This window comes from Podarcis vaucheri (assembly GCF_965113315.1).
Source record: "Podarcis vaucheri genome assembly, chromosome: 6".
NCBI classification, from domain to species: domain Eukaryota; kingdom Metazoa; phylum Chordata; class Lepidosauria; order Squamata; family Lacertidae; genus Podarcis; species Podarcis vaucheri.
In genome coordinates this window covers 99,262,739-99,277,204 of record NC_138764.1, presented here as the reverse complement: position 1 = coordinate 99,277,204, position 14,466 = coordinate 99,262,739, and the positions used below count along the sequence as shown (strand labels likewise).

The 14,466-nt window shown below is 45.8% G+C and overlaps 1 protein-coding gene across 1 annotated transcript in view; it reads right to left on the bottom strand.

The window, feature by feature from the left end:
• COL20A1 (collagen type XX alpha 1 chain) overlaps positions 1–14,466 on the bottom strand; it is a 131,346-nt gene that overhangs the window by 90,118 nt on the left and 26,762 nt on the right. Inside the window, exons 8-13 of the mRNA XM_082225818.1 lie at positions 12,624–12,743; positions 11,357–11,521; positions 8,860–9,024; positions 6,475–6,650; positions 4,958–5,087; positions 4,262–4,407 (exon numbers count right to left, since the gene is read on the bottom strand). Coding sequence (XP_082081944.1) covers positions 4,262–4,407; positions 4,958–5,087; positions 6,475–6,650; positions 8,860–9,024; positions 11,357–11,521; positions 12,624–12,743 — 902 coding nt within the window. The remainder of the gene's footprint in view (positions 1–4,261; positions 4,408–4,957; positions 5,088–6,474; positions 6,651–8,859; positions 9,025–11,356; positions 11,522–12,623; positions 12,744–14,466) is intronic.

The following is a 14,466-nucleotide window of genomic DNA, read 5'->3' as shown; positions in this document are numbered from 1 at the left end:
GTTAAACCGATCTTGCCGATTAGAAGGTCGGCGGTTCGAATCCCCATGATGGGGTGAGCTCCCGTTGCTTGGTCCCTGCTCCTGCCAACCTAGCAGTTTGAAAGCACGTCGAAGTGCAAGTAGATAAATAGGTACTGCTCCGGTGGGAAGGTAAACAGCGTTTCCGTGCGCTGCTCTGGTTCTCCAGAAGCGGCTTAGTCATGCTGGCCACATGACCCAGAAAAACTGTCTGGGGACAAACGTCGGCTCCCTCGGCCAGTAAACCGAGATGAGCGCCACAACCCCAGAGTCAGCCACGACTGGACCTAATGATCTTTTACCTTTTTAGCTATTAGCCACAAGGGCTATTTTTTACCTCCATTGTCAAGGCAGTTTGCCTGATTTCCAGATGCTGGGGATCACAGATGGGGAGAAAAGTGAAAGCAAAACAAAAATCTAACCTGACCTCCTTAGCTTCTAAATGGGAGAGCATTTATCATGCCATTCCCACACCTGAATTCAACTGATCCTTGGTGCCAGGATACTTCCAGCCATTGACTGCATTCGTTGTACTTTGCAATGAACTTCACAGTGCTTCCTGCTGACACTTGTAAGGGTTGAGGGTCATTAGCAAGCACCGGAAATATATTTGCAGGCTTCTGACCCTTGCAATGGGCAGGGGAAAGCTTTTCAAAGCATCTGAACCGAGTGTGAAACATACGGAAGAGCTCTCCCAGGAGCATTCATCGGAGCAGGGAAAGTTCTCAGCCTCAAGCAAACAAGGCCCCAACAGAAGAACAAAGAGTCACAGCAAAGGGGAACAGCTGGCCAGAGAGAGGCTCCCTGCCTTTGTGATGCAAAACATTTCACACTGTGCGGAACAAACAGGAGGAGAGGAGGGTTTGGGAGTTTTAATAAAGGTGAGCGCTTAAACAAGGGATGCAGGAGGGTCCCTGATTACCTGGGCACATCTGTCTGCAAACTGGAGTATGGACGAAAGCCTTTCTTTCCTTTCTGCATTTTAATGCTCCCTAATGTTCATTACAGTGAGTCTGCTGCCACCTTCCGCCCATCTGGCAGAACTACATAAGCACCGCACATGATTTCTGCCAGTGGATTCCCAACGTTTTGGGGGGTTAGAATCATAGAATTGCGGGGTTGGAAAAGACCACGAGGGTCATCTAGTGAAGGGGTCAGCAAACTTACCGCACCTCGGGCCAGTGTCTCCAGCGCCGATCGCACGGCGGGCCAGAGGGCGGAGGAGTGCGTGCCCTAACACACGCTATTTCTGGCACACATCCGGGTTGGAGGAGCACTGGAAATAGCTTGTGTGCATGTGCACGGGCCTTCTCCTACCCGGATGTGACCAGAAATAATGCTTGCGCATGTGCACAAGCTATTTCCAGTGCTCCTCTGACACGGAAGTGGGCAGCCGTGCAGCGCCGCGCCGGTAAGGGCGGGCAGCAGCAGCAGGCGGCAGGGGTCGCCGCAGGCTGGATAAACGAGTCCTTTGGGCCTTATCCTGCCTGCGGACCTTACTTTGGGGATGCCTGATCTAGTGCAACCCACTGCAATGCAGGAATCTTTCACCCAATGTGGCTCGAACATGCAGCCCTGTGCTTAAGAGTGTCATGTAGCTGGTGACGTAGCTCAGTCGCTGCAGCATGAGATTCTGAATCTCAAGGTCGTGGGTTCTAGCCCCGCAATTCTATGATAGAAACATAGAACTGTAGATTCGGAAGGGACCCTGAGGATCATCGAGTCCAGCCCCCCGCAATGCAGGAATATGCAGATCCCCATATGGGGATCAAACCCATAACCTTGGATAGCTCAGTAGGTAGAGCATGAGACTCTTAATCTCAGGGTTGTGGGTTCAAGCCCCACGTTGGGCAAAAGATTCCTCCATTTGCAGGGGGATTGGATTAGATGACCCTTAAGGTCCTTTCCAACTCTACAATTCTGTGATTCTATGTAACCTTGGCGTTGTGAGCACCACACTCCAGCCAACTGGTCCCGTACAACTATACAGTTCTATGACTCTATGCTCTTTTTGTTGGTTTTTGTTGTTGTTGTTTTCTAACTGGAATTTGGGGATCAGATTCTAGCTTTCCCCTTTTAAAAAAAAGATATTTATTAAAGTTTTTTTAAATATAACAATGAAAAAAACAAAAAACAAAAAATACAACATAAAAACAGTTAAAAAACAAATAATTTTCCATAATATATCTTCCTTACACTTATTTCCCCAGACCTCCTCATACCTCCCTTCTTTGTATTCCACTTCAATTTGTTAGTTCAGCAAATCCTTACCATTAAGCTTTTACCCATTTATAAACCTTTTTTTTTCGTATCTCCTAAAGCATTACAGCTGGAAACCCCTTAGTTTCTATCCAACATCCTTCTAACATTCATTAATTTTACAATATTTCTGTAAATAGTCTTTAAATTTCTTCCAGTCTTCTTTCACCAACTCTTCTCCCTGGTCTCGGATTCTGCCAGTCATTTCTGCCAATTCCATGTAGTCGATGAACTTGTCGGCCAGATTCTAGCTTTCCCTATTGCATTGCACACACCAATCCCAGTCACTTTGATCCTTGAGAGAGACACTCCTAGGAGTTCTGCATGCTCCCATGGTTTGTCTTATACCCACTAAGACCAGGGCTTTCAGTGTGGTGGCATCTCCCCTTTGGAATGTGCTCCCAATGAACATCCTGGTCCTGAATGAGGTAACTGTGCCTCTGAAGGACCAGGTGTGCATCCTGGGAGTCATTTTAGACTCACAGCTGTCCATGGAGGCGCAGGTCAATTCTGTGTTCAAGACAGCTGTCTACCAGCTCCATCTACCTGCCCGCAGACTGTCTCTCCAGAGTGGTGCATGTTCTGGTTATCTCCCGCTTGGACTACTGCAATGCGCTCTACGTGGAGCTACCTTTGAAGGTGACCCAGAAAATACAACTAATCCAGAATGCGGCAGCTAGACTGGTGACTGGGAGTAGCCGCCGGGACCACATAACACCAGTCCTGAAAGACCTACATTGGCTCCCAGTACGTTTCTGGGCACAATTCAAAGTGTTGGTGCTGACCTTTAAAGCCATAAATGGCCTCAGCCCAGGATACCTGAAGGAGCATCTCCACCCCCATCGTTCAGTCTGAGGTCCATCTCTGAGGGCCTTCTGGCAGTTCCCTCACTGCAAGAAGTGAAGTTACAGGGAACCAGGCAAGGGCCTTCTCAGTAGTGGTGCCCGCCCTATGGAATACCCTCCCATCAGATGTCAAAGAGATAAACAACTATCTGACTTTTAGAAGACATCTGAACAGGCAGCCCTGTTTAGGGAAGTTTTTAATGTTTGATGAATTATTGTATTTAAATATTTGCTAGAAGCTGCCCAGGGTGGCTGGGGGAACCCAGCCCAATGGGCGGGGTATAAATAATAATAATAATAATAATAATAATAATAATAATAATAATAATTATTATTATTATTATTATTATTATTATTATGGTACCTCGGATTAAGTACTTAATTCGTTCTGGAGGTCCGTTCTGAACCTGAAACTGTTCTTAACCCAAAATACCACTTTAGCTAATGGGGCCTCCTGCTGCTGCCGCACCGCCGGAGCACGATTTCTGTTCTCTTCCTGAACCAAAGTTCTTAACCTGAGGTAATATTTCTGGGTTAGCGGAGTCTGTAACCTGAAGTGTATGTAACCTGAAGCGTATGTAACCTGAGGTACCAATGTATTAGGCAGGCACTAACAGCACTCGCATTCAGGAGCCTGAGTAAAACTCACCTGTCCACTCAGGGGTGAACCCAACATCGAAATCTCACTTTGCTTTGTATAGAGCAGGGGTCTGCAACCCGCGGCTCCGGAGCCGCATGTGGCTCTTTTACACCTTTGCCGCGGCTCCGGGGCGGATACTAGCAAGGGGAGGAGGCGCATTGTGCGCCCCGACACTCCCCACTGTGGCGGGCGCTGTAGTGGCTGTGACGTCGCATGGGGGCGGTGCGTGCGTTAGTCACGCACCGTCCCGACGTCACCTTCCCACCCGCTGTCAGATCGTGGCTCTGGAGATATATTTGTTTTAAATGTCGCAATGGTTTTGCGGCTCCCAGTTGTTGTTTTTCTTCGGAAATGGGTCCAAGTGGCTCTTTTTGTCTTAAAGGTTGCAGACCCCTGGTACAGAGGATGCATCTTATCTCTGAGCATTTAAATGCCTCCCCCTGAAGAAAAAAAAACCAAACCCACCATTGTGATTACAGTTGAAACCAATATCCTTTACCTCTTTGGTAACATCTTCTGCTCCATTGGGTGCTGAGGAGCAAAGAACCAGATACTGGCTAGCTCCATCTGCTGGCTCCCAGCTCAGTCGTATGCTGTTGTGGCTGATTTCAGAAGCTCTGAGGGACCCAGGGGCAGAGAGAGGCACTACGGGGCCAAAACATTAAAAGAGAAATTATCAAAGGGAAGTACGTTTCCTCACCCACAGCAGCTGCCAAATGTGAACATTTGCCAGGCAAAACAACATGCTACTTTGCTCTGAAAATAAACACACGTATCTGCACAGTCTACAAATTATGCAAATTAAATATCTATTAACCGTTGAGCAAATAACAGGCTTAAAATATTTCAAGGCTAAGAATATTAAGCAATTTTTAAATTAAATATTCTCTTTATTCGATAGAGGTCTTTTATTAGCCATGAATGTCTGCTTCAAAGGTAGGAGAAAGATCATCTGAGCCATGATCTCAGAGCAAGACCTTCTGGCTGGTATAAGGTAAGGTTACCAGATGTCCCCGTTTCCTGGGGACAGTCCCCAGATTTACAAATCAGTCTCCTGATGAGATCCACTGAGGTTGAAAAGTGTCCCCGGATTCATTGAAAAAAATCTGGTCACTTTAGTATACAGGGCATGGCTATCAAAGTAGCACCTGGGACACAATTAAACCGAAGACCAGTCAATCAATTCCTGGCTTACACGTTGAGGTGATGCCTCTGAGTCCATCTCCAACCGCGTTCTCATAAATAGGAAACACTGAAACCAGATATTCCGTGTGGGATGTCAAGTTGAGGAGCTGCACGGCCGAGGCTGCCCCATCTAAAACAACCTAAAAATACACACAGAAGTTGTACTGAGGGATGAGGAAGGAATCTGATTTTGTTTCAAAGAAGATGAAGTCCCTACCAGAGGAGAATGGCAGATCAAGTCGATGGATTATGCCAAAATGGCAAAAATTAAACAAACCTCTGTGCTGCAAAGAGAACGTCAGCAATATCTAGGCAACACGATGACCATGTACATACACAATAGACAATCTTTATAGAATTCCTTCAAACCATAATAAGTACAAAATGAAATGGTGAATTTTGGACACAACGGAGAGGCAAAAGATTTGGCTAATTATAAAAGATGCAGGAGGAAATGATTAACAATAGGACCCACAAAGGGGAGGAGGGGAGTACAGGAGATTCTTTGGAATTTTTTTCTATGATGTATGTTGGATATGTGTAAAAAAATAATCTGAAAAACCAAATAAATAAATTTATTTTCAAAAAATCTGGTTTTGTTTGCATTTCAATGAGAAACTACCTAATTCGTACATTTCAAATCAATGCATAAACCGAAATGCAACTGTCCTCTGAAATTCACACGCTTCTGAATTTTGTGACGCACTTCTCCAACCAGCGTTTACAAAAATGCATATGTCAGAGGGGAATGTGCCTAAATATGCACATGAGTGAAAATAGCATACACAAATGGATCCTAGGGTGGTCTCCAATACTGAGATTGCCAGAGTTTAGTTTGGCATACAAACCTCAGCAGCTCATAAGGATGGATAATGATGATGATGATGATGATGATAATTGTTTGTTTTTATTTCTGTACCGCCCTATACCCAAAGGTCTCAGAAACTCAATTCCATTCACATTTAAAGGCCAGATTACCAAGTTCACGCTTTACAGAGCAATGGGAGGACAAAAACACTGCACTCCTCAGAAAATTGTGTCACTCTGAATTTTGTAGTACAATTCTCCAGTCAAGTAACATGTACAAAAATGCACATGCTAAGTTAAGAATACATATATTAGTGAAAATGACGTACCAAAACTGCATTCTATTTGTGGAAATTGCATTGGGGAAATGTGCACACCTGGCAAAAATTTCCATATAAAAATGGGCACAGCAGAAAAAATTCACACAAAAATGAAATTCACGCAGACAAATTTTCAGCAGGATCCCACACCCCCTGAAATCACTAACTGATGTGGAAATGTGGAGGACTGGACGTAAGATTGGAAAGATGAGAAACTGGAAGCAAAGAAAACTGACATATTTGCCCATTCCTAGCAACTCATACTACTTGCCTTCAATCAGAGGCAAGCAGTGCAGTCCCATGGGTTCTTCTCTAATTTGGACTGTTAGGAATGTGCCATTGCTAGTGCCCACCTGGTTGATCCAGCTAAGTTTAAGATATCAAAGACAGGACCACTTACCTCTTTGGGAATCCCACCCCTAGAGGGGTAATAGACCACCCTATATTTTTTAGGTGGTATCACAGGGGGGTTCCAGATGAGGCGTATACTTCTGGATGTTACCTCCTTTATAGCAAGATTGGTTGGGCTCAGGTGGGCTCCAGTATTCACCAGAATGGCTTTGAGAGGGTCATCACCTGCAAATTTGGCAACCATTTCTTATTATGGGACGTAGCAGAAAGAGCTCTGGATTTGGAGTAGAGAGATCTGATCTGAAGTCCTCACATGGACATGAAGGTTGTTGGCCAAAACTGTGGGCCAGTAAATACCTCTCAACCTAATGTCACTCAAGAGACTGTTCTGAGATTAAAAAAGAAGAGGGGACCTTATATTGTGATGAAGGAGAATCTTTGGCCCTCCAGATGTTGCTGGACTACAAATCACATCATCCTTGACCCTTGCTGGATGGGGCTGATGGGAGATGGAGTCCAGCAACATCTGGAAAGCTATAGGCTTCCATCATGGTTGTGCAGTGTCATAAGCAGATTGGAGTTGTAAGATAGATTCATGTTTCATCTGGAGGACAGAAGACATGGCAACACTCTTCACATACCTGAAGGAGTTGCCACATAGACAAGGTCAAAGATTCTTTGCCGTCCCAGAGCACAGGACTTGATTTGAAGTTACAAGAGGGTAGGTTCTGGTTGAAAATTAGAAGGAACTTCCAAACGGTGAAACCAGTTTGACAAAGCCACTTCTGAGCTGGGGGGTTGCGGGCTTCACGCCCCCTCCACGTGCGCAGGGGCTGGCTCTCAGCCTCTGCGCGATTGAGGGAATCCCCGGCTGTGTCATCCCCTGGGCAACCAATTGGCTGGCTGGGGGGCGTGGCCTGTGCTATTTAGCGCTGACACGGCCGGGGATCTCCCTCTTGTGGCAGCTTCAGCTGCTCCGGTTTCGCACCCTCCCGCCCTTTAGGTTTTCTTTCCGACATTGCTATGGACCTCAGTTGGTTGCTGTTGAGGGGCCTGGTAGGAAATTTTTCCACTAGGCAAATTGGCACCAGCCACTTGGTTTTCGCCTACCTCGTAGCAAATCGTCACAACTTCCTTGGTATTGGCGGTTAGGCATTGGTATTGCTCTGTAGATGGAAGAGGGGAGGTAGCTCCATCACCTGCCCCACATATTGAAGGGTAGTCCGATAAAGGATCCCGGGGGGCGTGGCCCTGTCCAAAGCCTATGGAGGTGAGGCACGCCCCCGAGCGGTGACCCCGGGGGAGCTCCTAGTTGATGTGCATCAGCAGGACTCCCCCTACTGGTGATTAACCCTTCCAGACTTCAGGCAGACAGGCTGAAGCCGGATAGTCGTTAGGACCAATGCCTAAGCCAATACCGCTCATTACCTGTAACCAATAAAGTTGTAGCCATTTTTAGCCCATTGACCTAAATAATTGTGTCATGTGTCTTTATTTCCACCAGGGGGAGGCGGAAACTTGCCACGCAATGGAGCCAATGGCCTAGAAGGGTGGTCGAGTCTCATGGAGGAACTTCAAGCAGAGAAGGTTTTGTAAGAAAGAATTGTCTAAGGGTTCCTCCAGACAATTAAGCATTCATCCCAATTTGTTCCCACCAAATTAGATTATACTGGTCTTCATTTGTTTTATAATGGTATATTTTACTGTTGCAATCCACCCTAGGACCTTATGGGAAAGGGCAAGTCAAAAATCTAAGCACTCAATCAATATTGAGCATTTGTTCTGATTTGTTTGAAGGATGAATGAACATCCATCCTGCACTCACCCTTGTTTGCTAGCAAGGCGTCTACATGTCTTTCTATTAGCCCTGTGTCCACCCACACTTTTCAATGCATATCCCTGTTTGATTTAAATTTCCTTTAAAAAATCTGCTTCCTTCTTAAAGCGGAGTTGCTGTGCTAGGGTGACAGGGCCTGTGAATATGTTTTACTTGCACAAAACTAGATTTCCACAGAGCCTAAGGCTTGCCGATCAGAAGGTCGGCGGTTCGAATCCCCGTGACGGGGTGAGCTCCCATTGCTCGGTCCCTGCTCCTGCCAACCTAGCAGTTCGAAAGCACGTCAAAGTGCAAGTAGATAAATAGGCACCGCTCCTGCAGGAAGATAAACGGCATTTCCGTGTGCTGCTCTAGTTCGCTAGAAGCGGCTTAGTCATGCTGGCCACATGACCCGGAAGCTGTAAGCCGGCTCCCTCGGCCAATAAAGTGAGATGAGCGCCACAACCCCAGAGTCGGCCACGACTGGACCTACTGGTCAGGGGTCCCCTTTACCTTAGATTTCCGGATATGTGCTTGAATCTGTCCCACAAAACACTGACAGTGTGGAGTCTCCCTTAGAAGACGTGAAACCCAACAAGGAAGGGGTGTTCACATCACCTGTGTTCTCTTCCTTATTCATCTCCTTGATCCGGGAACACAAGACCCGGGTGAGCCGGCCGGCCAGAGAGCTGAGCAGAGGGAAATCCAGCACATTGTACACCGTCAGTTCCAAAGGTTCGGAGGCCACATGGCGCAACTCTGCCTCGTCTGCATTTTTCACCCCTAGGAAATCGAAGTAAACCTCTGAGTCCCATGTGCAAATTAAGTAGGTACCAGGTGGACAAATGACTTGGCAGCTGAGCAGTAAGAGTCATGAAATGAGACATCCTGCATCAAATGGTTTCTCTGCCACAAACTCACCTAGCTGATCTTTGGCACAACTCTCTCTCTGAGCCTTCCTTCCATCTATCTACAACAGGGTTTCCAGCTGTTGCTGGACTACAACTTCCATCATCCCTAGCTGTGCTGGTCCCATGGGTTTCCGTGAGGCGAGGTGCAAGTCCAGTCCGAGGTCGAGGGAAGAGTATTGAGGCCGTCCGTCAAAGCTGAAGCTGGGTCCAAGGCAGGGAGTCCGGTGAGGTTAGGAGATCCGGCAGGACAGGGTGCAGGCCAGAACTGGCTACCAACAACATTGCTCCCGCAACTTGGGACTGGGGCTGGCTGGCTTTTATCTGCCCCGAGGCATAGGGCGGTCCCAGTCCACAGGTGACTCACCTCTCCTGGCCTGGAGGCGAGCACTCCTGTGGGAACTTAGTTCCCTCCGCCTCTCTGCCCTGAGCCTCTGCAGCTCAGGAGAGGCTGGAGGGTTACTGGACCCAGAGGCAACCTCAGCTTCCTGTGATGGGGCTGAGGGTGGAGCACCTGCAGGCAATGGGTTCTCCATCACCTCAGGAGCCAGAGCAGACTCAGCTGGAGCCTGCACCTGAGGATCCAGCACAGGTGAGGACCCTTCAGGCTCAGGCCCCAGCCCCGGCTCAGCTGGTTCTGGAGGCAGAGACTCCTGTGCAGGCTGGGATTCCTCAGGTTCAGCCTCCGAGTCTGAATCCCAGGCCATCACACTAGCTAGCAGGACCAGTGATCAGGGATAATGGGAGCAGTAGTCCAAAAACAGCTGGAGACCTGAGTTTGGGAAACCCTGATCTACACTATGCGACTTATAATACTTACAGGGCCATGGTGAGTATAAGAATACACCGTATGAAAAGTGCCTGGAACACCCAAAAATGTATACAGGCATTCCCACCACTTACGCAGAACTGATTCGCACATGACTGTGTATATGTGCAGAGCCAGGAAATAAATAATTCAATTTTTTCTAACCTGAAATGGTGGAAGAGAGCTCGGAAGTCCTCGTGGTTCATGGGGAGACCTTCTCCAGAGCCCAAAGAGGATGAGAAAAGTCTAGAAAAGAATACTCTAAGGCAGGCATCCCCAAACTCGGCCCTCCAGCTGTTTTGGGACTACAACTCCCATCATCCCTAGCTAACAGGACCAGTGGTCAAGGATAATGGGAACTGTAGTCCCAGAACATCTGGAGGGCTGAGTTTGGGGATGCCTGCTCTAAGGACTCCAGAATGGCGCCCTCCAAAATGGGAGCTCTCACTGCGGCTGCGCTACCCAGTTCAACAGCTGTTGGGCAGGAAGCTGTATTGCAGTGGACTCCCCCCTTGTGTGTGTTTCGCTTACATGTACAGGGTCCTGTAATGTAATGGCTAATAATGAGCAGGCATAGCAAATCATGACCAGGCCTTCTGGACTTTGTGTTGATACTAAGGGGCTGTCAGTATGAGATGGCAACAGAGGGTCTGGCGAAGAGTCTTTTTGGTACTAGAATTCTAAAGCATTCAGGAAGTATGAAAAGTCTCCAGTTCTTGACATTTCCCATGCCATCAAAACACTTTCATTTTTTTAATCGCAAATAATAATAATAACAACAACAACAATAATAATAATAACAAAAATAACAACAAAAATAACAATAATAATTTATTATTTATATCCCACCCATCTGGCTGGGTATCCCCAGCAACTCTGGGTGGCTCCCAACAGAATATTAAAAACACGATAAAATATCAAACATGCAAAAACTTCCCTAAACAGAGCTGCCTTCTTCAGATGTCTTCTAAAAGTCAGATAGTTATTTACTTCCTTGACATCTGATGGGACAGCGTTCCACAGGACAGGTGCCACTACCGAGAAGGCCCTGGTTCCCTGTAACCTCCCATCTCGCAGGGAGGGAACCACTAGAAGGCCCTCGGAGCTGGACCTCTGTGTCTGGGCTGAATGATGGGGCTGGAGACACTCCTTCAGGTATACTGGGCTGAGGCCATTGAGGGCTTTAAAGTTCAGCACCAACACTTTGAATTGTGCTCGGAAATGTACTGGGAGCCAATGTAGGTCTTCCAGGACCAGTGTTATGTGGTCTCGGCAGTCACTCCCAGTCACCAGTCCATGCCCCTTCAATTATACTGGGCTGAGGCCATTTAGGGCTTTCAAGGTCAGCACCAACACTTGTAATAAAACAAATCAGAAGCCCACGGATACATGAACTCACCAACAGCAAATATCTCTATTCCCATATCCTTCAAGGTCTGGGCGGACGGACTGGCATCGTCCTGAGATTTGCCATCAGTCAAGAGAATGATCAGCTTGGGGGCTTCTGGCCGCGCACCCGCTTCGGGCCTCAGGTTCTGTTCCAGGACATGCGTCAGCGCCAGTCCTTGGAAAAAGAAAATATGAAAGGCAGAAGACTTGGGTTGGGGAGACTGACATGGTTAAACAAAAACTTAGAGGAGGTAAGCAAGAACTGGAAGTGCCCTACTGAGCAATACTCAATTTCTCCCTTCATGTGCTCTCCATCTTATCATGGAGCTGTGGGTGACATCTTGCCCACTATGGTGCAATGTGCTGTATTTCTGTTTATGTTACAATAATACAATTTTTTTGTTGCATTGACACCTGCAGTTGTTCCAACCTAATTTTGACGTCCTGATTTCATACCTGAAGTTGGTTTTGTTCTGCAAGCTCTAGTTGTTTTTTTTTTGCAATTCATGTTTTTCACTTTTCACCATAATCTTTCTTTTCCACAATGCAAGAATTCAATATTTTATTAAACACGTAGCCAAAGTAGTACAATATGACTATAAATCTAAGTGACTTATATAGCACTGAACATGACATGTATAGCATTGAAAAATGACATGTATATCTATGTATAGCTGGAGGTATGCAAAAAAATGTATTCCCTTGGGATATACAGTATACTGGGGAACAATTATTATTTTTTCCATTTCCTGTTGCATGAGATTTTTCAACTGTTCTTATATGTTCTTTCAATGCTGATTTCAAATCTGAAATCGATTTTCGTGTACGCGCTATAGTTGTCTTTCAATTTCTGACTTTTGCCAATATGTCATATTTACACTGGGGATAAGTGGACACTGACACGTTGATCTATCCTAACCAGATGATAATTATTGTTTCGCAAACTTAATTTTTCTTTATTTTTATAGTTTTGTAACCTAAATATTTTTCAGATCAGACCATGGCTTCTTCAAGTAGACAAAAATGTGTAAACATTTAAAATCAGCATTGAAAGAACATATAACAACAGTTGAAAATTGTCATGCAACAGAAAATGAAAAAAGAATTGTTCCCCAGTGAATTATGTCCAAATCTGTGTCAATACACATAAATTGCAATATGTAAATATTATGCAAATCTTTTTTAGGGTGGGGAGGGTATGATGCAAATCCTCTTTTCTTTTTCTGGCGATGCCTAACCGGCCGCTCTACCTGACCTAGAGAGGCAGCAAGCTTTACCTGTGAATGTGTTGCCTCCTTTATACTGCAAGCTCCTCAGGGCCTCTAACACCTCATCCCGGGTGGAGTACGTATTCAGGTCCCATTCTGTACGTGGGTCACTGCTGTACTGGGATAAGGCTGGAAGGGGACAAGGAAGCCAACAGGAAGTGGTCAGAGAACAAGCCTGCAGGGGGCGCAGTGGAGACAGGATTCTAGCTTTGGTTGTAAAAGATGGAAAATTGTTGTGGTTTCTCCAGGTAGTCTTGGGAGACTCACATCTGTGACTTCTAGCTCATCATTTGCAAGACAGGAGCAACTCATAGAGGTATTACAGAGAGGAACAAGCAAAAGTATGTGACGTTTCTCAGGTTTAAAGCCTAGTATAAATTAAGTGTCTCCATCTCTATTTTTTGTTGGGTCCAAAACTGCTATATGAACAAATGCCATGTCTGCATTCATAGAATTCTAATAACTGTAGTTAGATGAGCAGTTAATTATATTTTTGCACAGAACACTATTATTTTATTCATTTATTTCATAAAATTTTAAATACTCCCTAATTGTTTTTTAAAAAAACCAGACGAAAACCCTCAACGTGGTTTGCAAAAATAATAAAACAATAATATTATTGGTAAAAACAGATAGAATCAACTATTTAAAACATTTTTTAAAATTAAAATCGGCTAGAGTAGCTGTTTGCAAGTTCGTTTCCAATAAGACATTATAACAAGCTCTCTGTATCTAGAAGTTGCTGTTCAATTTTATATTTCAGCTGCTAGATGTTTTGTATCGGTGCATCCTCAAATGTCTTTTCAAAAGCCCGGTTGACCTCGATGGGTCTTACTTTAAGTTGACATGCATCAGATTGCACTATAAATCTGTAGGCCTTCATTTTTTGTCCTTTTCCCTTCCCTTTGATATTTTATGTATTTTTAACACCCTGTGACTTAGGAACGAGGAAGGAATTTGGTTCAGTTTTGCATTTCAATGTGAACCTATCTAATTTGAACTTCAGTCAACCAAAATCCCATCCTTCAAAATTTGCACCTCTCAAAATTTTGTGATAGAGGTTTTCCAAGCCTCCCTCACAAAAAAGGTGTACAAAAATACATTTATTAGAGAAAATAGCATACAAAAATACATTACATTGGGAGAGTTGCTTGCCAAAACATATGTACCAGGAGGAATATGCACTGAAATGCTGAGAATTAAAACTTTAAAAAGCAAACAGATGCAAAAAATGTAGGAAGTGAATCTAAAGCTGGAAAAATGAGACATTGAAATGGACAGGTTTCCCTCCTATGGCTTGTATTACCAATATTTTATCTACCGTATTTTTTTGCCCTACCCTATAGGACGCACTTTTCCCCCTCCAAAAATGAAGGGGAAATGTGTGTGTGTCCTATGGGGCGAATGCAGGCTTTCGCTGAAGCCTGGAGAGTGAGAGGGGTCGGTGCGCACCGACCCCTCTCGCTCTCCAGGCTTCAGGAAGCTATCCACAAGCCGTGGGAGAGCTGTGTGACTTCGCGCAGCTCTCCCACGGCTTGCAGAGAGCTGCCTGCACCCCAATGCCTGGGGCCCGCTGAGCTCAGCACGCCCCAGGCTTCGGGTTTCGCGCAGCTCTCCCACGGCTTGCGGATAGCAGCCTGTTCTGGGGGCTGGGGTCATAGAATCATAGAGTTGGAATAGACCACAAGGGCCATTGAGTCCAACCCTCTGCCAAGCTCGGGCTTCCCCCGCCCCAGCCCCACACCTGGGGGGAGGGGAAATAATTTTTCCCCCTTTATTTCCCCCCCAAAAAAACTAGGTGCGCCCTATGGGCCGGTGCGCCCTATGGGGCGAAAAATACGGTAACTTTTAA